This window comes from Eublepharis macularius, chromosome 9 (assembly GCF_028583425.1).
Source record: "Eublepharis macularius isolate TG4126 chromosome 9, MPM_Emac_v1.0, whole genome shotgun sequence".
Lineage (NCBI taxonomy): Eukaryota > Metazoa > Chordata > Lepidosauria > Squamata > Eublepharidae > Eublepharis > Eublepharis macularius.
The window spans coordinates 30,198,808-30,226,187 of NC_072798.1; the positions used below are offsets into that span (position 1 = coordinate 30,198,808).

Below are 27,380 nucleotides of genomic sequence, written 5' to 3' on the forward strand. Positions count from 1 at the left end.
AATCAGATTCTTTAATGCCTGGGAATTCTCAGTAGGAATCTCCCTGACTACATCTGTTATCAGTCCTTGTAGACTTTGTAATGTGTAAGTACAGGGTGCCTGGCCATAGGCCACCCAGTGGTCCTCAACTTAGAAGATGTATTTGAAGCTGTTTTCCCCGTCTTTATGCCTTTCCACACACTCAATTTATGCCTGATTTTCTTAGCAGTTGATTCCCAAGCATTGGAATTGATTTTGGTTGGGGTTACCAGGTCCCCTTACCCTCTCGGCTGAGGAGGGGGGGCACCTGGCACTCACTGCGGAGGTCTTCTTATGCGCACGCACTCCCAGAGGGTGTGATGACCTCTTCCAGAATCAAGATTTTCAAATGAGAGTGCTGTCATCATTAGTCACAGAAGCCCTCTTTTTATTTTTTGTACATGCTTATAAGCAAGCTCAGGTGCGGTTACCCAGGACAGCCAGCAGAGCAATCCCAGGTGTGGCTGCCTAGGACAGCCAGGACCAGAGCTAGGGTGTTGGGGCATGGCCAGCAGGTGGGGTTATGAAGTGGTGAAAGGATATAAGGGGAGTCCACACACAAGCAAGGGGTGGGGAGTTAGGCATAAGAGACGGAGAAGGAGTTGGTGCAAGCATGTGAAGGAGAGGAAGGGTGAAGGATGCTGGGCAGGGAGTTGGAGGGCCAGCCAGAGGCAGGCAGGGCGGAGGGATGGATGAGAGGGTGCGAGGGTGATGTATACCCCCCCTCCAGCCATAAACCCAACACCAGACTGGGGCCTGCAGGCTGATGCCCATAAGCCTTTGACAGGTGGTGATACATCAGGAGCTGAGATGCCTCAGCCCAAAGGGGGCAACGGCGCCACCCAAAGACCCATGACAAGTGCTAGTATGGTGGGTGCAGCCACATCTGGGCACGGGCCTGACAAAAAGATTGAAAATGGATGCACAGGGAAGTCATTGCATGGGGAAGCCTCAAAAGGGAGCAGTTCTACCACTCATACCTAAGTTCCTCACTACACTCCAGATTGGAGAACTCTGCCTGGGTTGACCAAGAGCCAGAAGGCAGAGGCTGGTGCCAGTGGGGTAAACTGACCTCCGTTGGGACGGAGCCCAGAGCAGCAACAGTTATGTGTTTTTCAAACTGCTGCTTTTTCTGGCAGTTTTTCTGGCATGTCTTTTTCCCCCTGATTTTAAAAATAATATTTCTGTAGCCAGCAGCACTGTTTTCTTTTTTTCCTCCTATTTCCTTTTTTTCTATTTTGCACTAATAAAAAATAACCCCCCCTTTTTGTTACCTTTATAGTAAACAATGCAGCAACCAAGTTGTGAGGACACAAATTATAATAGTCCTCTAACAATGATATTTTTCAAATCACCCACAGCTCTCTCCAAAAAAAAAAATGTCTGTTTCCAGACTACAAATGATTGAGAATAGAGCTTTTTAAATATTGATTGCTGCTGGCTGTTTTTTGTCAATAAAAGTTTGCCATCTACATGTACTGGATAATGTTTATATTGATTAATATAATTCTCAGGATGAAGACCAAATCCGATTCCATATTATCCTAGAGGAGAAGCTCTTCAAGAATGACTTGCATAACGGAATGTTCAGGGACACCATGCTTGGATTTTCATTTCGAGTAGGATTCTTCATCCACAATGCTCAGGTGCGGTTTATAACATCAGATGATTAGCTTTGCTCATTTATCTTAATACCTGGTGCAGAAAACAACTTAATATTTGCTTCACTGATTGTCATGTAAGAGGCTCTGTTGGCTTCACTGAGCAGCATATTAATGTCTGACATTACTTCAGCTCACCTAGGGGTTTCATTAGTGTAAGTGTATTTACATTCCCAGTTAATGAGGCTTCTTGTATGTAAAAATTAGACATCTTTATTAAGTACTGAACTAAGAACTCGAGTTAGAATTTAGAGAGTGGGATTGAGAGCTAATTGAGAGCCTCTTCTTAGTATTACAAGAGGACTGAACTACATGTACTTCTGGGAATCTCCAAACTGAGCAGCAAAGTACAGCCACTGGGGGGGGGGCTGGTGTAGATCAATGCCATGGCACTGGAGAAGGGGTGGTTTAGCTCCTGCCCCCAAATGGAAAATGATGGTTGCATGTGAACACAAACACATGTCAGGCTGCTTTAAGGAGGAAAAAAAGAGAGGTGCCATGTCGGCCTCCCACCTTTGGGGTGGGGGAGGGTTCTCCCCACCATTGCACTTGGTTAATTTATTTCATTATTGTTTTGTATATTGATTTTAGTATTGTTGTTTTTTGTTTTTATCGATTTTAAACTGTTCACCACCCAGAGCCCCTGGGATGGGCGGTATATAAATTGAAATATAAATAAATAAAATAAATTGTAGATAGATTGTTTACAGGCCCGTTGGTCCAAGGGATAGATCCAAAACTCCAAGAACACAATCCATGTAATACCTTTTGTATTACATGTATTAACAGTGTGCAAACTTTTGAGTTCTCTTGAACTCTTCATCGGGCTAGGTGTTAAAAAATATTATAGTTGTCTTCTTTTCCCTTCTGAAGTTTAATGTAGCTGGAAGGGTCAGTAAATGTCAGAGAATGATGCACAGGCACAGAGTTGTATCCCCCCCCCCATCTCCAGTGCCACACATCCATATTTAAAGTTTGCATCTGTATACTTATAAAGTAGGGAGGAGCCTAATTTTTATCTGACAAGGGGTGCATGAGTGAATGTAAGAAAGGGGACAGTTTAAGCACTTGCTCCCATGCCTGAGAGATTTTGACCTCACACACACAATATGAGAAGAGGGGAGACATGGAAATAAAAATATGTGGCTAACCCCATCAAGTTCAGTGGCACCTCTTGCAACAGCAAGTTCAGTGACACCTCTTGCAACGGCAATTCCAGGAAATGAATCAACAATGAAAAACATGATACTAATGTTCTGTTATTGCCCCATTCTGCATTCTCATCAATAGAATTGATTAGATATATGAAGATAAACAGAGGGTAAAGTTATTTGGAACATACAATTTGAGTACTTCTACAAATAGAGACTTGTAATCTAAAAGATATTGCTGTCTTACTAACAAAAAAGAATATATTTGCACTAGAAAGTTCCCACAATCAATACTTGTTTTAGCATGTCCCCCTAATGATGACATTTTTATGCAGCTCTACATAAATGAAGCACCTATACATTATCCAAATGTTGCAACTGAAAAAGGAATAATCCATGGACTGGGGAAAGTAATGGAAATCAAGAAGAACCGATGTGATACCAATGATACTGTGCTAAAAACTGTAAGTTGCATAATTCACTATATACCTTAAGTGTGTTTTAAATATTTTTTTAAAATACATGCACACAAACATATATATTTATATATATGGTTTCATTCTATGTGTGTGTGTTATCAACATGTAGAGTTTGAAAATGTTTCTGTCTTTGCGATTTGTAGATAACTTTGGTAAAATAGCAACATTTTGGCATTAAGACAGCATTCTTGAACATGTCAGTTAATTTCAGGGCTTTTTTCCAAGGGGAACGCGGGGGAATGGAGTTCCGGAACCTCTTGAAAATGGTCACATGGCTGGTGGCCCCTCCCCCTGATCTCCAGACAGAGGGGAGTTGAGATTGCCCTCTGCGCCACTGAGCGGCGCGGAGGGCCATCTCAACTCCCCTCTGTCTGGAGATCAGGGGGAGGGGCCACCAGCCATGTTACATTTTCTCCAAGGGCAACCCACTGAGTTCTACCACCTCTTTTCCCAGAAAAAAGGCCCTGGTTAATTTAACCCATTACTGACAAATACTCATTCATTAGATTTGTCCAGTTTTAGTGAATGAGAAGTACGTATCTAGAGAACTTATAAAGCTGTGTTATACTGTCAGATCATTGCTCCAAGCTTCCTCCTACGGTTAACGGCTCTCAAGGGACTTGGTAGAACTGTGGCTTATTCCCTTCATCTTTCTAACTTGTTGAGGATGGGAGAAGGAGATGGAGCCCATCCAAACATAATTAACTGCATTAGTTCTTAATGCTGCAACTGGTGTGTGTGTGTGTCAATATGGTCCCCTCCAAATGTGTTTCATTAATGATATGAAGTTTGACAGCACTCTGCATTTTTAATATGTTTATTTTAAACAACCTTTTTTGCAAATTCAGCTGCCAAGATTGCTTTAACTAGGAGGAGAACTGGAGGGGTTAGGAGAGAGAAAAAGAGAGAAATCTTTTCCTCTCCTGTCACTTTCTTTCTGGAAAAAAGGCACCTTGGAACTGCTTTTGTTCCTGAAGGAGAAAACTTCCAATTACAACTGCCTCCTCCTTGCCTCACTAATGAAGATAAAAGCAGCTCCGGATTAGCTTTTTCAAGTGAGAAAAGGGGGTTAAAATCTCCATCACTTCTTCCCACCCACCCCACATTCTCCTCAACAAAGCAATCGAGGAAACTGCATTTGGAGTAGAAAAAAATCGTTTAAAAGAAACTCGTATTTTAAATAGTTTCAGATGGATAGCTATGTTGGTCTGTAGTAGAAGAGTAAGATTTGGATCCAGTAGCACCTTTTAAGATCAACTAGATTTTCAGGGTATGCACTTTCAAGAACTGAAGGGATCTTTTTAACAAGGAGTCCAGTAGCACCTTTAAGACTAACCAACTTTATTGTAGCATAAGCTTTCGAGAGCCACAGCTCTCTTCGTCTAGGGTTGCCAGGCCCCCTCAACTTCCGGGCAGGGGATAGGGGCCTGGCACTTACCTTGGGGGAGAGGGGGTGCACATGCGCAAAGCGCGTGCATGTGCCCCCACACGCACAATGATGTCACTTCAGAAGTGACGTCATTGCGCAGCCCCTGGGAGCATGTACAGGCTCCACAGGAGCTCAAAACAGGCCTGATCTGCCCTGAAATGGACCCGTTTTTGAGGCGCTGTGGAGCGCAGGAGTGTGCTCCGCAGCGCCTGAAAACGGACCCATTCTGCTGCGGATCGGGCCCATTTTCAGGCACAGCGGATCGCGGGAGCGCTCCCATGCTCTGCAGTGGCCCCGATCCGGGCCGAAACGGGCCCGATCCCAGTGGTTGCTGTGCACGGGAGCGCGCAGTGCCGTGAGGGAGCCAGCAGGGAAGGTGTGTGCCCCCCCGCCAGTTAGGTGAGTGGGGCAAGGTGGGAGGAGTGGGGGCAGGAGATCCCCCACCTCCACCGGGGGCCTGGGATCCCTATCTTCAGCAGATGTAACAAGGGAGCTTTGACTCTCAAAATCTCATACCCTTGAAATCTAGTTGGTCTGGTGCTACTGGACCCAAATCATGCTCTCACATATTTAAAATAAACAATAAAGTGTAACACAGCATAAGAGAACAAGCAGGGTCACTACCATTGCAAGCAGCAGCTGCCTGGCATATCTTGAGCAAATTGACTTGCAAGTAGGCACTCAGGCTTGCCTTTATTGTTGTATTTCTCTGTTGTTACATTTTTATTCCAGCCTGCCTCCCAAGAGGTCAAGATGGAATACATACTTCTTCTCCACCCACTCACCCACCCCCAGAAGGGAGCTCTGACCCTCAAAGGCTCATACCCTGGAAATCTAGTTGGTCTTTAAGGTGCAACTGGACCCAAATCTCACTATAACTCTGTGAGGCTGAGAAAAGATGATAGGTTGCTGGATCAAGCTCATTGGGTGAGCTTGATGGCTAAGTAGAGGCTGAACTGTTTCCTTGTGTCCTGAAATGTGACTCTGGGCAAATCCACATGTCCTTGGCGCGTCCCGGCATTGCACTAAATGTTTGCTAAACACCCAGAAGTATAGCGTCTTTCTAGCGCGATTCAGAAATCGTGCTAGAAAGACGCTATACTTCCGGGTGTTTAGTGAACATTTAGCGCAACGCTGGGACGCTCCAAGGGCATGGAGATTCAGCCTCTTATCTCTTGCCTATCCTTTGCTGATTCCTTGCACATCAGGACAACAGACATGCACAGAGACATGTGCATGGGGGGGGCAAGAAAACAAAAAGAAATAAAATTGTGCTGATCGGCTCCTCTAAAAACAGCACTATCTCTAGGGCTTAACTGTGGTATGGACCAATGTTACCATTTGTCCAAGAGTATTGCCAGCATACATCTATGTATTTATTCAGACGGAAAGTGATCATGCCACCAGTTGAGTGAACAATGAGTATTTGATGTTTGTGCAGAAATGCATGTTCTGCAAATGTGCATTGTACATGTGTGTACTGTGTTCTGCAAATGTGCATTGTGTTTGTTTTTAAGAGAAACTGTTTGCCCTGTGTAATCACCCGTGGCTGTCCTCCTGGAACTACAGTGGTGGTAGGTATTTTGCAACTGGACTTCTGTAAACAAACAGAACTTTCTGAGTTAGTCATAAGGTTCATGTGAACCCAGTTGGGTTTCATTAGAATCCTATGGCTGTTTTATTTACTTATTTATTTAAAATATTATTTATTTAAAATATTTACACATTGCCTTATCTTCTCAGATTCAAGGCAGCTATTTTTATTTTTTAATTCATATTATTTGTAGTCCACCTTCCTCACCGAGACTCAAGGCAGATTACACAATGTAAATCAATATAATCAGCAAGAGCAACATTCAATAAACCAGGGGTCCCCAAGCTTTTTGAGCCTGCGGGCACATTTGGAATTATGCAGCACATTTGGTGGGCATAGCAACAAAATGGCTGCCACAAAATGGCTGCTGCAGCTTTCCTTCAGTCACACAGTAAAGATTTTTGTGCTGTAGAAGCGGCTTCTGACAAAGTGATGTTTTAAAAAATCTGTACAGCAAATCAAATCTCCAATGTCCAATCAGAAGCTCTGCTGGGTAAAAACCCCACTTTGCCCCACCCACTTTCTAAAAGCATTTGGTGTACAGAAGGAAAGGTAGTGGCAGGCACAGTTGTGCTCAAGGGCACTAGGTTGAGGACTCCTGCAATAAACAATGCAATAGGGTATACAAATGCAAATTTGCAGAGATTAGAAAACAAGCAGAGTTCCAATACAGAGCTGAGACAATGCTGAAACTGAGCAGAAGCAATTCTAAACCTGACATATTAAACAATGCAGAAACTACTCAGTAGGCTCATACTTACAGCAACATTAGTATAGTCTATAGTTCATGTCACTTTATCAATGCATCTCTTCGAAACCACTTCCTTTCAGTATAGCCCTCCTGTGTATATTTTATGAATTTCTGCTTGGGAGCCAGGTTTAGGGTAGAATCCATTCATCCTTCTCCCTCCCCTCCATGTGCATTCCATAATTACATCTGTGGCTGTACAAATGACCAGGACCCTGGAGGCTGGTGGCTATTTTACATTATTGGGATGCCCAAGGAGCAGTTGGAGGAGCAGGACTATTGGAGCCACTGATGGGCTTGGTAGGCAGATAATGGCCAGTTGCTCCTACTACAGGGCAGGGAAGGAAAGGGGAAAGGCCGTATTATCTGCTGGAGAGTCTGGGGAGTTGTCACATGGTATATACACAAGAGGGTCTGGATCTCAATTAATTATGCTATTAATTCTGCAGGAGATTTCAAAGCTCTGATGGAATCTCAAGATTTTCTGTATTCCAAGGACTGCTACCATGCATGTGTACTGTTGTCCCTCTTCACATGTTCAGTGAATGCATGAGGAGGAAGCAGGATCACATACATTTTAGGGTTGCCAATTGCCTGGGGAAATAAATGACCTACTCTCTCTAAAGAGGGTTAATGGGATACTATTTACCTCCATGCCATGAAAAGCTTCAACTGCCCATTTCCACACATGAAGCCTTTATTAAAGGGACAGGCCATTTTTTTTATCTCCAGATTGTTGGCAACCCTGCATTCAGTGTCTACAATTCCACACTCCACATACCCAGTTGAATATGTGCAGAGACCAGTATGTGGTATACAGGGCTTTTTTTCTGGGAAAAGAGGTGGTGGAACTCAGTGGGTTTCCCTCGGAGAAAATGGTCACATGGCTGGTGGCCCCGCCCCCTGATCTCCAGACAGAGGGGAGCTTAGATTGCCCTCTGCACCGCTCGGCGGCGAGGAGGGCAATCTCAACTCCCCTCTGTCTGGAGATCAGGGGGAGGGGCCACCAGCCACGTGACCATTTCCAAGAGGTTCCGGAACTCCATTCCCCCTTGTTCCCCCTGAAAAAAAGCCCTGGTGGTATAGCTGTCCACAGGATCCTGTAGATCCACCACCACATGGGGCCTATAAACAGGCAGCTGAGTACATGGAGGGCTCTTTGCACACATTTGTTGGAAGGAGCAGAGACTGCGAGCAAAGTTCGCTGATTCAACCCAGCTCCCCCCACCCAATCCATTTACTATATATATGATTTGCTTGTGGACAATGTTAACTCTAGAGAATCCCCTTAATAGCAGGTGACCTGATGGTCTCTAACAGATAATTGTGAAAATATCTATAACCAGGCTGTGTCTTTATCTTTAAGCTTGCTGCAACTTTGGCCATGTTAATAAATTCCATTAATAACTGAATATAACAGGAGGGAGTTAGTGTTTTCCATTGCTAATACAATTAACGATGCAAATAAGGAAACATAATTGCTTTTTTTAAAAAAATGGAGAATTTTTCATTTATTGCTTTGGACTTTTTATTTCAAGCACTTGTTGGAAATGCTACAGTGTATACATGCTGAAAAATGAAAAAAATATACATTAGAAAACATTTTTCAGTTCAGTGGAAATTACTGACAAAAGTAGCCTTTTGATTGCTGAGATATTTTATTCAGATTAGTAATATGCTAATTAATCATTCAGTTTTTCTTACCTGAGTATGTTCAGTTTGTGATTTCAGTAAAAAATGTTTCATAGAAAACAGCTGCAGGGCTCATTTCAAGGGGGAACGTGCCGGAATGCAGTTCGGGCAGTTCCTCAAAGAGGTCATAGTAATTTTATTTATAAATATGCAACTATATCTGTATTCTTGTATTTTTTGTTCTGTTTTTAATGAATGATTTTAGATTGTGAAGGCCTATGGCCACATACAATAAAATTCACATATTCGCATTAATGTCACTGAAGACTGTGCTGGATTTGATACACTCATTTGATGTATAAAAGCCGCCAATCTGAGGCTCATAAAAACTTGACCTTTTGTACAGGAAGGGAGCAGGCAAATCTGCTTGTACTACAAACCTCGGGAACGCATCATAGAAAAAGGATGCCGGGTCCAATGTGCTAAAACTGTCATTGTGAGTATTTTGGTTGAATTTCAGCTCATTAATACACAAGCAAGGGAGGCCATTTCCATATATAAATACAAACATTAAAACCAGAAATACAATATTAAAACAGAAATACAAACATTCAAAACCAATAACACAATAGAATACGAAGATTAAAACCCATACATCTCAAAGACCAGCACCATCACTTAATCCTACTTAGGCTCAGTATCTATAATAAATCAGTCATATGGAGTCAAGCCAAGAAAATATCAGAATCAGCCTCCCAATGCCAAACAACACATCTCTGCTTTGCAGGCCTCCAGAAGGAAGCGAGTCTGCTCTGTTAATGCATCCCAGAGGGAGGGAGCCACAACCATAAAAACCCTCCCTTTAGCTAAACCGCCCTAGGACCAGGAACCCCACCAGCCTGCCCTGAGTGGCAGACCATAGTGCATGTAGGTGGATATACTGGGAGAGGCAGTCCGGTAGGTATGAGGGTCCCAGACCGTTAAGGGCTGTAAAGGTAAAGACCAACACCTTGAATTTGATTCAGAAGCTAACTGGAAGCCAGTGCAGCAGCTTCAAAGTCAAAGCGGTATGAGGTAACCCCAGTGTGTTGGTCAGCAGTCTGGCAGCTGCATTCTGTAGCAATTGATGTCTCTGAAGCACTTTCAAGAGTAGCTTTCCAGTAAGCAGGAAGTACGATGCATCATCCACAGGTTTTTCTCAAATGCCCTCTCTCTGGTTGTTTTGTCTTACATGTGGTTCTCATTTGCCTTATGTAGTTTTTCTTTCCAGACCAGAGAATGTTGTGCAGGATTTTACGGCACACAGTGTGAGCCTTGCCCACAAGCTGCTGGAAACATTTGCTTTGGGAATGGAATTTGCTTGGATGGCTTCAATGGCACTGGTTTTTGCGAGTGCGAAGCAGGCTTCAAAGGACTGGCCTGTGATAGCTGCACTGAAGGCAAATATGGCATCAACTGTGACCAAGGTATAAGACTCCAAATGATTCCGATAACTAGTTAACACTGTGAGGTTCTGAAAGAATCAGGCATCTATCACAGTCAGATACTACAAGAATGATACTGTTGGGTGGGTGGTAGGGAAACCTACCATGCTTCCTCAAGTTTCTCTTTATGATCACAGTGAAAAATTGAGGCTTAAGAAGCACCCTAGAAAGACATATCCATACAAAAATCTTAAAAGGTTTAGAAGTTCATTTGATGCATTTAATATCATTTCTTTCAAAAATGTAATAGATATACTCATGTGTAACAAGTGCCTGACAAGTCAAAAAGCATAAGAAAAATATATGTAGTGACACTGCTTTCAGGCATAGATATGACCGTGAATCAAGAGACAGGTAGGACATTACTATTGACAGTGGACTTCCCCAGAGATTTGGGGAGGAATCCCATCTTTTCTTCTCCTTTTTCCACCACAGCCACTGTCATTTCCCTTAGGGATGCAGCTTGGGAGGGCAGAATCATGAGGCATAGTAGTGGCAGAGAGGGGCTACCATTCGTGGTGGGTATCCAGGTGGTTCCACTGGGTGGCTCATCCTTCCCCGTCCTCTCATGGTGAGCATATATTGCCTGTGTATGCGCAGGCAGCATTCCTGTTTGTGGGAGGAATTTAAACCCCCTCCATCCATTGTTTGTAACTATTAAGATTTTTCTTGCAAGCCTAGAGGGTCCTCTGAGTTTGAAGAAATATCTATTTTCTGTCAACTTGGCCCTGATCTGCAAATTAAAGCCACGGGGAGTTGTATCTGCTGCCTGATCCATTTATGTTGATTATTTTGTCTGCATCCAAAAACAACCTATGCATAGGGAATTAGATCACTGAATCTGTCCTCTTGTGCCTAGGCAGCCCCACCTGGTCTCCAGTACACTTCTGCATACATGGAAGAACTGTTCCATGTGCATCCATAGAAACAGATCTGCAAGTCCACCATGCTATTCATATGGAATCCTGTGTTAACTATACACAGAAAGATTCTGCACAAGTTATTCTGCACAGAAGGCAGAGCAGATCTTGTTGCTTGTGCACTATGGGGTTTTTTTAGGCATTCAGAAAATCTATCTACAGCTACTGTGGCCCTATTGCATGCTTTAAATTGGTTCAGGGTGATTGGCCACAGTGCAAAACTTCACAAGTCCCCAGAGGTTATTCTGATTTTGAAGAAAACGGGACAGTCTTTGCTCGTAGAGAACTCCATGTAGTATGCTGGTGATGGCAATCTCTGCTTGTATTATGGGAATTCTGGAGAAAATCCAGAGGGACTGTGTCCTTGCTCCTGGCTTCCATGCACTGATTGGGTCTTCTGTACACCCTTGATCAGGAGTTGAGACAACAGGCATGTTCCTGTTCTTCTTTGCTGGTTATCTCTGGAACTCAAGTAATCTGAACAGAGCAAATGTGATCCAATTAATATGACCATGTATATCGAGTGAGATTTATTATCACATGAGAGTTTGAAGCCTGTCTCCTTTTTGCATTTAGAGTGCACCTGTGTCCGTGGGAAGTGCAACAGTGGCATAAAAGGGGATGGCTCTTGTGAATGTGATGTTGGCTGGAGAGGTGTGAAATGTGATAGTGGTAAGTGTGGCCACCCCAAATGCAGAGCTTAATTCACTATGGCACCATCACCAAAGATTTACTTATTTATATCATTTATTTATTTGGTTCGACTTTTAGCCCACCCTTCCTACAAGCGGGCTCAGAGCCGGTCACAACAAGCATAAGACAATAAATATAAATACATTTACAACAATCAAACCAAGAAAAACCACATCATCATACAGCACAGACTACAGTTTCCCCCAAATTGCAGCTCATTCTGTTCATCCCTGCCAGAACTGTGCAGAGGAGGGGGTTTCAACTGTTCCGGTCAGATTCGTGACTTCTCATGAATGGGGGAATAAGATAGCTATACATTCCTTCTCTGAATGGCACGGCCCAATGTTAGTCTGTCCAGCAGAAAGTATAAAAGAGAACAGACTGACTGCAGCTTCTCAGTGTTCCATTGAGCCTTCACACAACCCAAACGGAAATATATTTTTAACGGCTACTGCTTTTTTTCAGTGTTTCTTAAGTACTAGCAGAGTAGCAAGCACAAAATGCAAAACAAGTGGCAGACTTCTACAGTCTGAATGATGTCGACTCATGCAGCAAAATTGCTTGGCATAGTTTTCCTTTGGCTATACAATTTAGACTGCAGGTGAATAACATGATTGAAATTTTCCATTTAAAAAAAAAACTTGTCTAGGAAAGAGGTTGTCGTCTAGATATTTGCATAATGTGCAGGAATGTATTCCAGGGAGCATTCAAGTGTACTAATACAGTTTGAAGTTAAAACTCTGGATCACGTGATTCTACAGTATCCATATATCGGTTCTTACGGCATTCAGAATAGAAAGGGAGGGGAAGGGATATCACTCTTTGACAGCAGGCTAACAAAGGCTCTTTCGATCTCTTTTTGCTTCCCCAGAAATCAAGGATGATAACTGCAACAATACTTGCCACACTAGTGCTAAGTATGTATGACATCAGAACTGTTAATAGAAGTTAACATTGACCACAGACTGATTTTGAAGTGTGTGGGTGAAGGGGGAGTGGTGGTCTGAAAAAAGGAGTACCTGGTAGCATTACTTACTGACCACCCTTGTAGTCCTTATGGATTAATAACAGTGGGCATGGATCTACATTGTTTCAGCATACCTAACCATTTTTTTCTTTTTAAAACTCCTCCGAAGGTTGCTATCCTAGCTTAAAGATAAAGCTTATTTATTTATTTATTTATTTATTTATTTATTTATTTATTTATTTATTTATTTATTTATTTATTTATTTGTCTGTCTATTTATTTATTTATTCTATTTCTAGCCCTCTCTCTCCACAAGCAGGCTCAGGGCAGGTTACAACAAGATATAAATTACATGTAAAACCAGAATAAAACCACATCAGCAACACAATCATATATTACAATAAAATGCAGTTCTTGAGATAGCGGCCCATACTATCCTTCAGTGATGCACAGGGGGAAGGGAAGAGGGAAGAACAGTCGTCTTGATCAGACTATAATTCATGTCGGGTGGGGGCTGAGATGACTATACAGCCCCCTCACTGACAGGAGACCTTTATTTATTTATTTATTTATTTTATTTTCTTAAATTTATAGTCCGCCCTCCCCAAACAGGTGGGCTCAGGGCGGATCACAACAACTTAAAACACACTACACAATTTATCAGCAGTGACTATTAAAAATATAAATAATGCATATCATTCATTTAAAATGTATATAGATACAACTATAACAATAAAGAGCACAGCAGCACATTAAACATTCACCTATCACCGTCCATAGAGCAGTTTACAGCAACCATATAAAAGATGGGAGGTGACATTGGGCGGGAGGGCATGGAATTTCACCCCCCACACACACACACTAGGGGTGAATTAGAGAATTATCTTTTGGTATGTGCATATCTAATAGTCATGCATGGTCTGCATCTTGTAGATTAAAAAATCCACAAAGTTGGACCATGCAAGGCTACAAGGGAACCTCAGGTTTGCAGAAAAATACCAGTTTTTTAAACTAAACAGTTGGAGGTTGACTCCCCCCTCCCAAAAGGTAGCAGCCATGACTGCACGTGTGCAGACACTGCCCCCCCCCCAATCAGTAACCAACTATGATGGCTACCATATTAAGAAGATAAAGCTACACCCATTGGCAGCTAGCCTCTAGTTCCCATGTACTACTTCCAAAATACAGAATGGACTTTAGTAATAAAGGCCAGGTGAGGGGAAGGGCTGAGAAGGATATGGCTGTAAGTGAGGAGAGGATGGACAAACCAGGAACTACCGAAAGAGAATAGGAACAGGGTGGGGGGAGAATAGCCAGTGGAGGAAAGCAGCAGATGGGGAAGCACACCTTGACCGGACCACTCCTCCCTCGGTGACACCCATGGACTGCTTGTTTGCAGACTATTATTGGACTTCTGTGGTTCTTGGGAGGCACATTGTGCTTGAATGAACATTTCTCATACCTCAGCATTTGCACTTTAATTATATAATTGTTATTGTATGAATATAGGTATTTGTACGTAGCACTTTATGTGACCTCCCTCTACTAAATTATTGCATTGTACTGCTAATTGAAGCTGCCGGGGTGCGGTTTGTTGTGTGCGCGTTGAATTGGTTCTATTGAGTATTATTGATGAATTACACATTGAGACTTTGCAGCAAATGAATTGTATAAGTATTCTTTATTGGTATTATTAGTTAGTTTTTCACGAAATTCCTTTGGTTATGGGGAAGCACACCCAGCAGGGGGCTGAAGAACAAAAAATGAACAGGAAAAAAACAGGATTCCCCTCCCCTGTGAGTCCTTGCAGAGTCCTTTCGTGCAACATCAACTTTCATTCATAACAGCTTCTGTCAGGCATCAGGAGACCATATAGTCCGTGTGCACACCCTTAGCAGTCTTCCATTTAATATTTATTGTTCTGATGCTTAATAAGACTTAAATCTCACAAATCTCTGAGGGGGGGATCTCATTTTCTCCTGTACCCCCCTCATTTCCTCTTTAACCTGGCAGCACCTCATAGCCTCTCCCATTTTCCTGATTCCCTTTTTTCTACCCACCCACCAGCCAACCTACCTTTATCTCCACCTCCAGCACCCCGCCCCATGTTCAGTTTTCCCTCCTTCCCTCCCTGCCCCTTGCAGCCTCTCCCCAGGAGAAGTCTGGATGATTTGCAAGGTGGCTGCCAGTGCAGGGCTGAGCCCAGTTGCTTGGTAGTCTCCAGTGCTGGGCCAATACCAGTGACACAGTAGCTGCCGATAGCATTGGGCCAAGCCCAGTGGTACAGTGGAAGAATATATTCCCATTTTTTTCATATAGAAAAATAAAATGTTTAATAATTCAAGACAATGTTTGATCATATGTTCTGAACCTTTAAAATTACCATATTGTAAAACTGGCATTTTAAAAATTATTATAATCAATTTTATACCTGCTTCACATGTCCATTAACTCTTCAGAAGGATAGGGCATGAAAAAGCACTGGTAATGCTGCAGAACAAACGTGGCTTTATAAGTATCAATTACCCTTTTTTTCCATTTTAGCTGCCTTCTCAATTCCAAAGGCACATCATATTGCAAGTGTGCGGCTGGGTTTAAAGGAAACGGGACATATTGTACAGGCAAGTGGACGTCCTTCTGCTTGAAAGACTGTTTGCTGTCTCCAATGTTTGCCAGCTGGGGGTGAGGTGGGGGGGGACACCACATATGTGTTAATTTGAGAAAGGGAATAATTCCAATGTATTTAAAATGGACAATCTGGGATTTTTAAAAAATACAAATGTACAGGAAAAGAAATTGGAGTCCTCTTTGAGACCAGTTGGGTCAGTGCATGGGCCAAATTTGGATTCTGCCTGTCCTCTATTTTTCAGAAAGCCTAAATGGCATTGTCTGCACTTAGATGTTTGCAAATGCATTTACACAACTATATATTTGCACGTGTATTTACCAGGGTGCTTGGGTTGCATTTTTTTCCATCAGGCGTATTTGCTAAAACCAGGTGTGCTTCTGCAAGCAATGTGAAGTGGTCCTATGAACATTGTAACTATCACTATAACTTGCAGTAAACTAAGCCACTCTCTGGGTAGCTAAGGAAAGCTGCACAGTGGGGCAACCCACAGACAACAAGGGGATTCCGCCTACTTGAGAAGTTCCTGGGTATGCAGAAAATTCTGCCTATGTAAATTAGGAAAGGGTGGGGAGGATCTAAAAATCCTGATAAGGAATTAAACTGCTGCAGAAGGGACCAAAATATTGATGGCAGCTGAGCATCAGTTAAAGGGGAAAAGTGAGAGTAGGAGAAATCATCCTGCTAAAGCTGCTGGAAGACTAGAAGCCCTATAAGGGAAGATTTGGGGAGGTGAGATTAGCTGTTTCCCCTTCCCTCATAATTCCTGAAAGAACACCAGTTTGTGCATTTATATTGTGTGCTCTTTTACAGTTATTAATGCATGTGAAATCAGCAATGGAGGTTGTTCCACTGACGCAGAATGTAGACGTACGACCCCAGGAAATCGAGTGTGTGTTTGCAAAACAGGTTACACTGGAGATGGAATAGTCTGCCTTGGTAAGCATTCACTATATATGTGCAAACATTTGACTGGTTAAATAGTGCTTATTGTTAACTTTCAATCTGTGCCATGGATGTATTATGCTCATTAACACAATGTGGGGTAAACTCAGTGAGAATTTCTCACTGAATTTCTCACTCAGTGAGAGCCAGTTTGGTGTAGTGGTTAAGAGCAACAGGACTCTAATCTGGAGAGCCGGGTTTGATTCCCCACTCCTCCACGAAGCCAGCTGGGTGACCTTGGGTGAGTCACAGTTCTCTGGAGCTCTCTCAGCCCCACCCACCTCACAGAGTGATTGTTGTGGGGTAATAATAACACTTTGTAAACCGCTCTGAGTGGGCATTAAGTTGTCCTGAAGGGCGGTATATAAATCGAATGTTATTATTATTATTAATGTTATTAATTGCCTAGAGATGCCAAATTTCTGTACCAGGCCTAGGAAGTTATCCATTGAGAAAATTGGTGCATGTTGATGATCTGGTCTTAAGGTGTTTCAAGTATTCATAAAGTGAAAGTGACACAGCCTGGTACCATCTCATAAATAATCAAAAGTGTAATTTGTTTCAAACTTCCCTCTTCCTGTGTTAAAAAGTCTGTACATCAGGGGAAAGATCTATAAAGGTCTTTGTAGTTAATTCCTTAACATCATTAAAGTACTTCCAGCACTGGATATAGGTACAGGTACAGGTACAGGTACAGGTACAGATGGGAGGGAAAGCAGCATGGTATAGCCCAATCTCATCAGATCTTGGAAGATAAGCCAGGTTGGTACTTGGATGGGAGACTACCAAGGAAGACTCTGCAGAGGAAGGGACTGGCAAGCCACTTATGCTTCTCATTTGGCTTGAAAGCCCCAGCAGGCGTTGCCATAAGTCAGTTATTCTGACTTGATGGCACTTTACACACACACACACACGGGGATAGGGATATAGATATAGATATAGAGAGATCTGTCTTGGTGAAATTAAGGAAATTTTCTTATGAAACAGGGAGGGTAATTACAAGAATGACTGGAAAATAGTAGCTTCCATTTCTAGTATCCCTTAAAGTGAATGAGAAACAAAAGAATACTCATCTTTTTCTGCTTTTCTCATTTGATCTCATAAAGAAATTAACCCCTGCATAACAAATAATGGTGGATGTGACAAAAATGCTGAATGCACTCATATCGGACCCAATCAGGTAAGCAATTTCAACAGCACATCTTGTATGGAAGGCAGTCATTGGTCCCAGGGCAATGTATTGTTTGTATACATTAACACATTGTGGCATAAACTATGAATAATTTGTTTTGTTAACCAGAGGGTTGTCCACACAGTGAGTGGCTCATAGTGGATCCCTAGTGGCTGCCTGTGGAACAGTATGGGCTGCATATGTTGCAAGCAACCTCTTTGCTAAAGCTGGGTTGGCTCAGTGCCTGGGCAAGACACCTCACGGAACCCATCTATGTTTCCTTGAATTGCATGGTGGAAGAAAAGCCAGATATGAACATAATAAATAATCAGTGATGAATAATGGGCTAAAAATAGCAAACAATCCTATGAAAGCTTCTTTATACCAAATCAGAACATTGATCTAGCTCAGAAATGTCAATTTGGAGAAGCATTTCAAGGCTTTTCAAAGCTGATGTCTTGTCCAGCTTCATTGAAATTCCTTGAAATGGAGATGCCAGGGACTGAGCTTTATGAATTTAAAGTGATGCACTCTTCTACTGAGCTATGGATCCTGATTATTCTGTTTTAACGGCAAGATTTTGGAGCTGTCTGGTATAGTGTAGCATGACTACTAGTTGGTAGTAATCAGGGCTTTTTTCTGGGAAAAGAGGTGGTGGGACTCAGTGGGTTGCCCTCGGAGAAAATGGTCACATGGCTGGTGCCCCCGCCCCCTGATCTCCAGACAAAGGGGAGTTTAGATTGCCCTCCATGCCACTGAGTGGCGCAGAGGGCAATCTAAACTCCCCTCTGTCTGGAGATCATGGGGCGGGGCCACCAGCCATGTGACCATTTTCAAGAGGTTCCAGAACTCCGTTCCACCGTTTTTCAGCTGAAAAAAAGCCGTGGTAGTAATAATATACCACCGGTTCAAATCTTAGGTCTGCCATAATCTCACTGTGTAGCCTGCCTCAGGTGCTCATGTGTAATATGGAGATAGAACAACAGCATCATCTTGCGCTGAAAGTATGACTAAAATAAGTGAAATGCTTTGAACACTTATAAATTATATAGTACTTCTGTGTTAGTTGTTTAAATATTGTGAAGAATACTATGACATATTGTGTTCTCTGAACACAGGACAGAAAAGAAATATTGTATTAAGGCTAAAATCTTTCTTGAAACAAAACTGTCATGTTTAAATATTCTAATACATTTTGGTGGGCCACCTAAAAGTTGCATAAGTAACCAGATATTTGCATCCTGTCTAGTATAAACTGGAATAACGAATAAATGTCTGTCTCAAAAGGTTATTATATTTTCATTACAATAATTTTCCTTAAGAAAAAATCTGAAAGCTGCAACATGCATTAGCATCTAAAAGATATAGCAGATTATATGCTTTGCATATGAGAGAAGGAAAGATACAAAGGAGATGTGAGCTTAGAATGGACTGAATTATTCTTTGTGATGGTTTTCCATTTGTATAAGCGTTGCCAGTGATATTAATGTTTTTCTATCTTCTGACATACCTTCATCTATTTTTGTCTATGGCAGGCAGTATGCAACTGTTTAAAAGGATATTCTGGAAATGGCAATTCATGCACCTACATCAGTTTATGTTCAATTGTGAGTACTTTAAAATTAGTCAAGCTTTTGGTTTATGGAACAGTTTGCTTTGCATCTGTTACTTCTGAAGCAAAGATCCACAGTTTGTTCAGGGCACATCCAAACAGGCACACATAAATATTTACATACTGACCTGTAAGGGAACCAGCTGTTGAACCCTACATCTGGTCACTATTCAGACGTATACCTGTAAGGAGATGTGCCTGCTGGATCTACCAAAGGCTTAAAATGAGACTTGGTTCCAAAGCCTTATAAAGATGGAGTGCCTTGTGAATTTGCTCCGGGGTCTTGCTAATCTTCTCTGTATTGTTCTAATTTTAGTACAGTATTTTTGCTGCCAAAGATGACAATGTTTGTTAGGGCAGACTGCATTTCTTCCACTGCTGAGTAAACTGCAGCCCAAAAAGGAGAAAGCCTTACAGGTTTGGAGCGTTAAGCCCCCAAGTTACTTTTTAAAAAAATTATCTCACAGCGCCAACTGGCGCCATGTTCCTAAATGTGTTTATTCAAGTTAATCCTGCTGAGTTCATTGAGAGTCAATGGCCGTTTTCATACTACTAACCTGCTTCCGTAACGTTGCGAAAAATCGTGCAAAAAACGCAGAAGATAGCGTCTTCTCGCAAGAGTTTTGCGTGATGTAGAGCAAAACTCTCACGAGAAGACGCTATCTTCCACATTTTTTGCACGATGTTTCGCAACGTTATGGAAGCAGGTTAGTAGTGTGAAAACGGCCATTGTCTTTGTAGTGGTTACTAGGGGTGTGCAAGCCAAAAAATTTCGGCTAAAGCCGAAAGCTGAAAGAAGAATCTCTTTCGAATAAGCCGAAAGCCGAAACGGCCAGCCGTTTCGGCTTTCGGCTTTCGGCTTTGTTTCAGCTTTCTTTCGGCTTTCGGCTTTCGGCTTTTTCAATGGGAAAATGCCTCCGTCTTCCCGGACATCTGGGGGAGGCATTTTCCTACCGAATCAGCCCAAAATTGGTGGGGACCTTCCTCTAACCCCTCTCTAAAAAAAACCCCAAGTTTCAGACAGATTGGACTTTGGGGGGGCCATGTTATGGCCCCCCAAACCAGGTCCCCCTATCCCCCCATACGAAAGCGAAGGAGCAGCATATTGTTAGCATGCTGCTGCTCATCTTCTTCATTATTTCCTATGGGTAAAAATGAAGAGGCAGGCTTCCTTTGCCAGGGGTGGCATTTTGCATGCAAAATGCCCCCTTACCCTCAGGGGCCCTTCTCCCACCCTTCCTCCAACCCCCCACCAAGGCTCAGACTGCTCCCACTTGGGGGGGGCATTTCATGGCCTCCCCAAGTAGGTGCTCTTTTCTCCACCACTGACAGCTGGGGGAGGCTTGTCTTGCCAGGGGTGGCATTTTGCATGCAAAATGCCCCCCAACCCTCTGGGGCCCTTCTCCCACCCTTCCTCCCACCCCCCACCAAGGCTCAGACTGCTCCCACTTGGGGGGGCCATTTCATGGCCTCCCCAAGTAGGTGCTCTTTTCTCTACCACTGACAGCTGGGGGAGGCTTGTCTTGCCAGGGGTGGCATTTTGCATGCAAAATGGCCCCCAACCCTCTGGGGCCCTTCTCCCACCCTTCCTCCCACCCCCCACCAAGGCTCAGACTGCTCCCACTTGGGGGGGCATTTCATGGCCTCCCCAAGTAGGTGCTCTCATCTCTACCACTGACAGCTGGGGGAGGCTTGTCTTGCCAGGGGTGGCATTTTGCATGCAAAATGCCCCCCAGCCCTCAGGGGCCCTTCTCCCACCCCTCCTCCCACCCCCCACCAAGGCTCAGACTGCTCCCACTTGGGGGGGCCATTTCATGGCCTCCCCAAGTAGGTCCTCTCAGCCCCTAAGGTCCACCCCTTACAGCCCCACACAAACCCAATTCCCCCCCAGCTGCCACACACAGACCCAAATCCCCACATTAGCCCCTCACAGACCCAAATCCACCCCCACCTGTCCCACACCCATAACCCCAGGAACAGGCTGGCAAAGGCCAGCCCTCTCCCTTTGTTCCCTATGCTGGGAACTTCTAAACTCTCTTTCCCTGGGCAATTCTGCACAGCCCAGGGGTGCCACAATGGTGGGCACACTTCTGAGTGCCAGCTGGTCGCTGTGAAAGAGCACCTGAACCACAGACACCCTCCCTCAAATTCCCCCACCACCTACAGAGATGGCTGGCCAGCCAGCCCCATTGTTCCCTATGATGGGAACCAACTGCACAACAAAGAATAAAACACGAACAACACAAAATAAAGTTTTTTAAAAATTATTTTCTCCCTTTCAAAGTACAAGTAGGCAAAGCATTATGACACATTACACCAGCAGTCCCCCAAACAGAAAAATTAACACAACTCACTTAACATCATAGAATCACAAAACACGATTCCTGTCAAAAACACTTTATTTCTTGAACAGCTTTAGGTTACACAGGAGGGGGGCACACCAAAGGGCATGGCAGCAGTATCTTACAAAAAAATAACACAACTCACTTAACATCAGAGAATCACAAAAGCACAATTCCTGTCAAAAACACTTTATTTCTTGAACAGCTTTAGGATACACAGCAGGGGGGCGCACCAAAGGGCATGGCAACAGTATCTTACACAAAAATAACACAACTCACTTAACATCAGAGAATCACCCCAAAATATTGCTGTCAAAAGCACTTTATTTCCTTAACTGCTTTAGGTTACACAGTAGGAAGGCACAACAGGGCATGAAAGCAGTGTACTACATAAAAATAACACAACTCACTTCACATCAGAGAATCACCCCAAAATATTGCTGTCAAAAGCACTTTATTTCCTTAACTGCTTTAGGTTACACAGTAGGAAGGCACAACAGGGCATGAAAGCAGTGTACTACATAAAAATAACACAACTCACTTCACATCAGAGAATCACACAAACACAACTGCTGTCAAAAACGGTGAAGTGGGTTGTATTATTTTGTGTAGTACACTTCTATCATGCCCTTTGGTGCGCCCCCCTGCTGTGTATCCTAAAGCTGTTCAAGAAATAAAGTGTTTTTGACAGGAATCGTGTTTTGTGATTCTATGATGATGCCCCCCCCAAGTGGGAGCAGGCTGAGCCTTGGTGGGGGGTGGGAGGAGGGGTGGGAGAAGGGCCCCTGAGGGCTGGGGGGCATTTTGCATGCAAAATGCCACCCCTGGCAAGACAAGCCTCCCCCAGCTGTCAGTGGTAGAGATGAGAGCAAAGCACCTACTTGGGGAGGCCATGAAATGCCCCCCCCAAGTGGGAGCAGGCTGAGCCTTGGTGGGGGGTGGGAGGAAGGGTGGGAGAAGGGCCCCTGAGGGTAAGGGGGCATTTTGCATGCAAAATGCCACCCCTGGCAAAGGAAGCCTGCTTCTTCATTTTTTCCCCATAGGAAATAATGAAGAAGATGAGCAGCAGCATGCTAACAATATGCTGCTCCTTCGCTTTCTTATGGGAGGATAGGGGGACCTGCTTTGGGGGGCCATAACTTGGCCCCCCAAAGTCCAATCGGTCTGAAACCTGGAAGGTTTTTAGAGAGGGGTTAGAGGAAGGTTCCCACCACTTTTGGGCTGATTCGGTGGGAAAATGCCTCCCCCAGACGTCCGGGAAGACGGAGGCATTTTCCCATTGAAAAGCCGAAAGAAGCCGAAACGTTTTGGCTTTTTTTCTTTCGGCTAGCCGAAACATTTCGGCTTTCTCTGAAACGTTTCAGCTAACCCGAAAGAAGCCGAAACACGTTTGTTTCGGCTTTCTTTCGGCATTCAGAAAGCCGAAACGCACATCCCTAGTGGATGTGTTGGACCAGGGAGACATGGGTTCAAATCACCACTTGGCATGAAGTTTATAAGCTGAATTTGAACCAGGTATTGCCTCTCACCCTATCTTACCTCACAGGGTTATTGTGAGGATAAAATGAAGGAGGGGAGAATTATATATGCCGCTGTGAATACCTGGTTGGAAAGACAAGATAAAGACGGACTAAATAAATAGATAAATGATGGGGCTTACCCCCACATAAGGGTGGAAGTATTTTGTGTCTTTTTAAGTCCAGCTCCTCCTCTTCCTGTGCAAATCAGCACTGGAATGGGTAGGACGCACTTTTCCCTATCCTCACTCACTGCAGCTTCCTCTCCCCAATCACCACAGCAGGCCTGTATTTTTATCACAAACATAAGCCTGAGTTCTATAGAGCTGCCAGCCATAGTTGGCACTCTGGTTAGGAAAATTTGGAGGGTTTCCAACTCCATGTTGAGAAATTCCTGGAGGTTTGGGGGTGGTACCTGGGGAGGGCAGGGTTTGGGGAGAGAAGGAACCTGCCCCAGTGAGGTATAGGGCTGCCAGCCTCCAGGTAGTGGCTGGAGATCTCCTGGAATTACAACTGGTCTCCAGGCCACAGAGATCAGTTCACCTGGAGAAAATGTCTGCTTCGGGGGGTGGACTCTATGGAATTATGCCATGCCAAGGTCCTTTCCCTCCCCAAACCCCACTTTCTCCAGGTTTCACTGCCCAGATCTCCAGGAATTGCCCAACTTGGAGCTGGCAACCCTAGTGAGGTATAATGCCATAGTGTCCATCCTCCAAAGTAGCCATTTTGTCCAAGGAACTGATCTTTGTAGTCTGGAAATCAGTTGTAATTCTGGGAGATCTCCAAACCCTGCCTGGATGATGGCAACCCAAGTAGTGCCCTTAAGGCAGCATAGGCCTAATACACCCAGGAGACTCCCTCAAAGAGCCTCAGAAACTTCCAGCTGGTTATAGCAGCTAATGACTATCTGACCCTAAAGTGGAAGGCACAGTTCCAGTGCTTTCTTTGAAATGCTGCTGACCTACTTTGTTTGGGACCAAGCTAGACCCAAAATCAGGGCTCATTTTAAGGGGGAACGCGCAGGAACGCAGTCCCGGTAGTTCCCCAAAGAGGTCACATGTCAGGTGGCCCCGCCCACCTGACTCTCGGCCATTTTGGGCCCATTTCAGCCTGGATTGGGGCCGAAACGGCCCAGATCGGGCCTCTGACGGGTGGTGGATCACGCTCTCACTCAGCAGTGACCCGATCCTGACTATTTTGGGGCCCTTTTCCACCATTTTCAGCCCCTTTTTGCCATTTTTGGTCCAATTTCGTCCCTGAATGGCCAGGATTGGTTCCAAAACAGCCAGGATAGGTGGTGTCAGGGGTGTGGCATATACTAATCTGTTATGCTGATGACACACTTCTGGTGATGTCAAGGGGTGTGGTATATGCTAATGAGTTATGCTAATGAGTTCCTCCAGCTCTTTTTCTACGAAATGACCCCTACCCAAAATGATTGGGAGATCTGAGGATAGAGTTCTAATTTGGATTAGACTCCCAGTGTGGGGGCTGAAGGCCTTATTCATTCCCCTCATAAACCTTTTACACTTTAACACACACATCCTTCCTGCTTTTTGCCCCATAGAGCAGTTGCGGGGGTAGGTCACGTCATGAAAATGTCATAAAGAAAAAGTTAAATTCCCCTTTCCCCTGTCCAATGGCTCCAATTGAAATCAGGCCCTCACAGGGCTACAACTGAAAGTTTACACAACAGGTGATCTATTCACAGCTCCCAGTCATAGCTTGGGCCTCTAGCACTATGAGGTTTCTCCTTGCAGTGCCAAAGAGGATGCAAGACATGGCAGTTCTGCAATGACTCTGTTGTTCCTTTGTGGTACTGAGGGATTAATCTCCACGCTGATGAAGGATGAGTGAACAAGCAGGCAATATGTGCTTTAAGGGAAACCTAAAAGCCCTTGTGTTTGTGTTCGCATTCATTTATAGTTTTTAACTTGACACAGAAAAACAAGTGAAATTTTATTTCATGTTATTGCCTTCCTGTCAGAATAATGGTGGCTGTGGGGAAAATGCAATCTGCAATGATACTGAAGCAACAGGAAGGACCTGTACCTGCAGATCTGGTTACATTGGTGATGGATTTACTTGCAGAGGAAGTATATTCCAGGTAGTATATTGTTTTACTAAAGAATTACCAGCCAAGCTGTATTCAGATCCAGAGGAGTTAGCCGTGTTAGTCTGTAGTACCAAAATAGAAAAGAGTCCAGTAGCACCTGCATCTAACCAAGAGAACTGTGGTTCTTGAAAGCTTCTGCTACAGTAAAGCTGTATTCAGGAGCTGAACTAAACCAAGATAGGATTCGCAGTTTATTGGATATGGCGATGTCCTAGTCATTCTCCTCCGGGATTTTCCAAAATCCAGGAGGTCGGTGACATCACAGTATCCAATGATGCGTGGATCTGGTGATGGAATTTGCAGCAGAGAAGCAGCAGGAAGGAGGATACTTAATCCACCTCCCCAACCCACTTTTCCTATTCATCTGGGGACTCAGCTAATATGCCTCCTGTCCATGGAGGATACAACAGATTTTCACAACAACAATATATAGGGATCCCATTTGGAGATCATTTGGAACTGAATTTTTCAAGTGTGTGGAAGAAGGAGAAGGAAGAGTTGCTGCTGCTTCCCCTGCTTGCGCCACTGTGGGGTGGCTAAGTACATGGGGCAACAGCAGGATGCCAAGAATCTCTTCCTATTAGTTTCTTGTGGGTCCACACTTGTGTCCCCCATTTTCCTTCCGCATTAAGCATCTTCACATTGTTGTGAGCTTTTTGGTTTTGAGAAAGTAGAAATATTTTAAAGTATTTTTCCTGTTGAGTGCTTTTTGGTGTGTCACTTCATTCGATGGGCCTTATGCTCAGGTAATTTGTGTGTCATCTGTATTTCATTTATAACAAACTTCAAAATTCTGGCTAGATTCCTTGGCTGGGGAGTCTTTCTGATTCTGCTTGCTCTCCCCCCCCCACAATATTCTATTGCAATCTGTATAGTGTAAATCAGAAATTAATTAAAATGTATTCTTTAATAATCCTGTACTTTTCCTTTACAGTTTTTTACCTAATGAACAATTATTATTCTCTTCATGCTTTCAGGAAGCCAAGTGATTTGTTCTGCTATGATTTTGGCTTGAATCAGGGTCATATGGGAGCCTATGGTGACTCTCAGCAGCAATGCCCCCTCCCCACAAATAACTGCAGCCCCCTGATTTACAACAACCTGGTTCTACCACCTGATTTACAACAACCTGGTTCTACCACCAAACATGCATTTCAGCCCAAAATGGCCATCTTTATGATGTTGACTGTACTGCATAGACAGACAATTTTTTAAAAAAATTATATGACAGCTTGCCCTATTACAAGGGGAAAACCACTCCTCGTCCAGACAGAACTCCCAGGGCACTTCCAGTGGGAGAGCCACATTACCATCTTCTTCCCATGCTTTCCTCCTTGTCCTTTTGCCTTTGCCATCTGCTCGTAGCCATGGCACTGAACTTCTTAAACAGGTGTGTCTTCAGGGAGGAGGGGATAGAGGCCTGAATAAAGCAGTAAAATGAATCCCCAAAGAGAAGGAAAGCACAGTAGCTCTGCCTAGACGTTTTTCCTCCCTTACCCCCATGTGTAAATACATCATACTTCAAAGCTGTTTCGGCAACCTTTGGAAGGTTCGGCACACTTAGCCCCATGTATATTCTAGTCCTCGGTGTTCATGTCAGCCTGCGTACAGCTGTTTCTGCAAGAGCTATATATATTTACATTTTGATGTTGCTGATTCTCATAATTTTTTTCCTTGTTGTTGAAGGAACTTTCAAGGAATGTAAACACTAGTCGATTTACAATGTATCTTCAGGTAAGAAAGTAACTGTGATTAACAAACCAGCTTCAGACCATAGACTCTGTTTTGTGTACCTGGTTTGATGTGCCCTACCTAACCATAGTTAGTAGAGTTGATAATTTGGATGATCACCCTCATCATAATTAATCTATGTGTGATTGGGAGGGTCTTTATTTCCTACTACATTCTTGATTTGACAGAGAAATGGATAGAATATATTTATTGTTCTTTCACTTTTTCCATATATGTGAGGAAATTGAGTATGCAAATAACGTCAAAAATCGCACTCTACTTCCATATATACATTTTGAGCTTCCTGTTTTAGATTGAAATTTAAAGACTTAAATCTCAGATTTTTATGACAATCCAGATGTCGTGGGTCACACATGTACATTATATCAGGATTGAAGTTCACTGGGAAATACCCCAACTATTTCAGTATCCCTGTGGGTGAGTCAGTCAAGCCCAACTATCATATATATAACATACACAAACACAACAAAATGTACTTGATAATATGTTTCAGGCAGATAGTCGTGTTGGTCTGTAGTAGACG

General features: G+C 43.6%; 1 protein-coding gene across 1 annotated transcript in view; it reads left to right on the forward strand.

Moving 5' to 3' along the window:
• Window positions 1-27,380, forward strand: part of STAB2 (stabilin 2) — a 119,567-nt gene that overhangs the window by 54,048 nt on the left and 38,139 nt on the right. Inside the window, exons 34-46 of the mRNA XM_054988859.1 lie at window positions 1,533-1,664; window positions 3,166-3,294; window positions 6,256-6,312; window positions 9,119-9,208; window positions 9,983-10,178; window positions 11,693-11,788; window positions 12,681-12,726; window positions 15,321-15,397; window positions 16,216-16,341; window positions 17,454-17,527; window positions 19,054-19,125; window positions 24,977-25,096; window positions 26,792-26,839. Of these exons, the coding sequence (XP_054844834.1) occupies window positions 1,533-1,664; window positions 3,166-3,294; window positions 6,256-6,312; window positions 9,119-9,208; window positions 9,983-10,178; window positions 11,693-11,788; window positions 12,681-12,726; window positions 15,321-15,397; window positions 16,216-16,341; window positions 17,454-17,527; window positions 19,054-19,125; window positions 24,977-25,096; window positions 26,792-26,839 (1,263 nt within the window). The remainder of the gene's footprint in view (window positions 1-1,532; window positions 1,665-3,165; window positions 3,295-6,255; window positions 6,313-9,118; window positions 9,209-9,982; window positions 10,179-11,692; window positions 11,789-12,680; window positions 12,727-15,320; window positions 15,398-16,215; window positions 16,342-17,453; window positions 17,528-19,053; window positions 19,126-24,976; window positions 25,097-26,791; window positions 26,840-27,380) is intronic.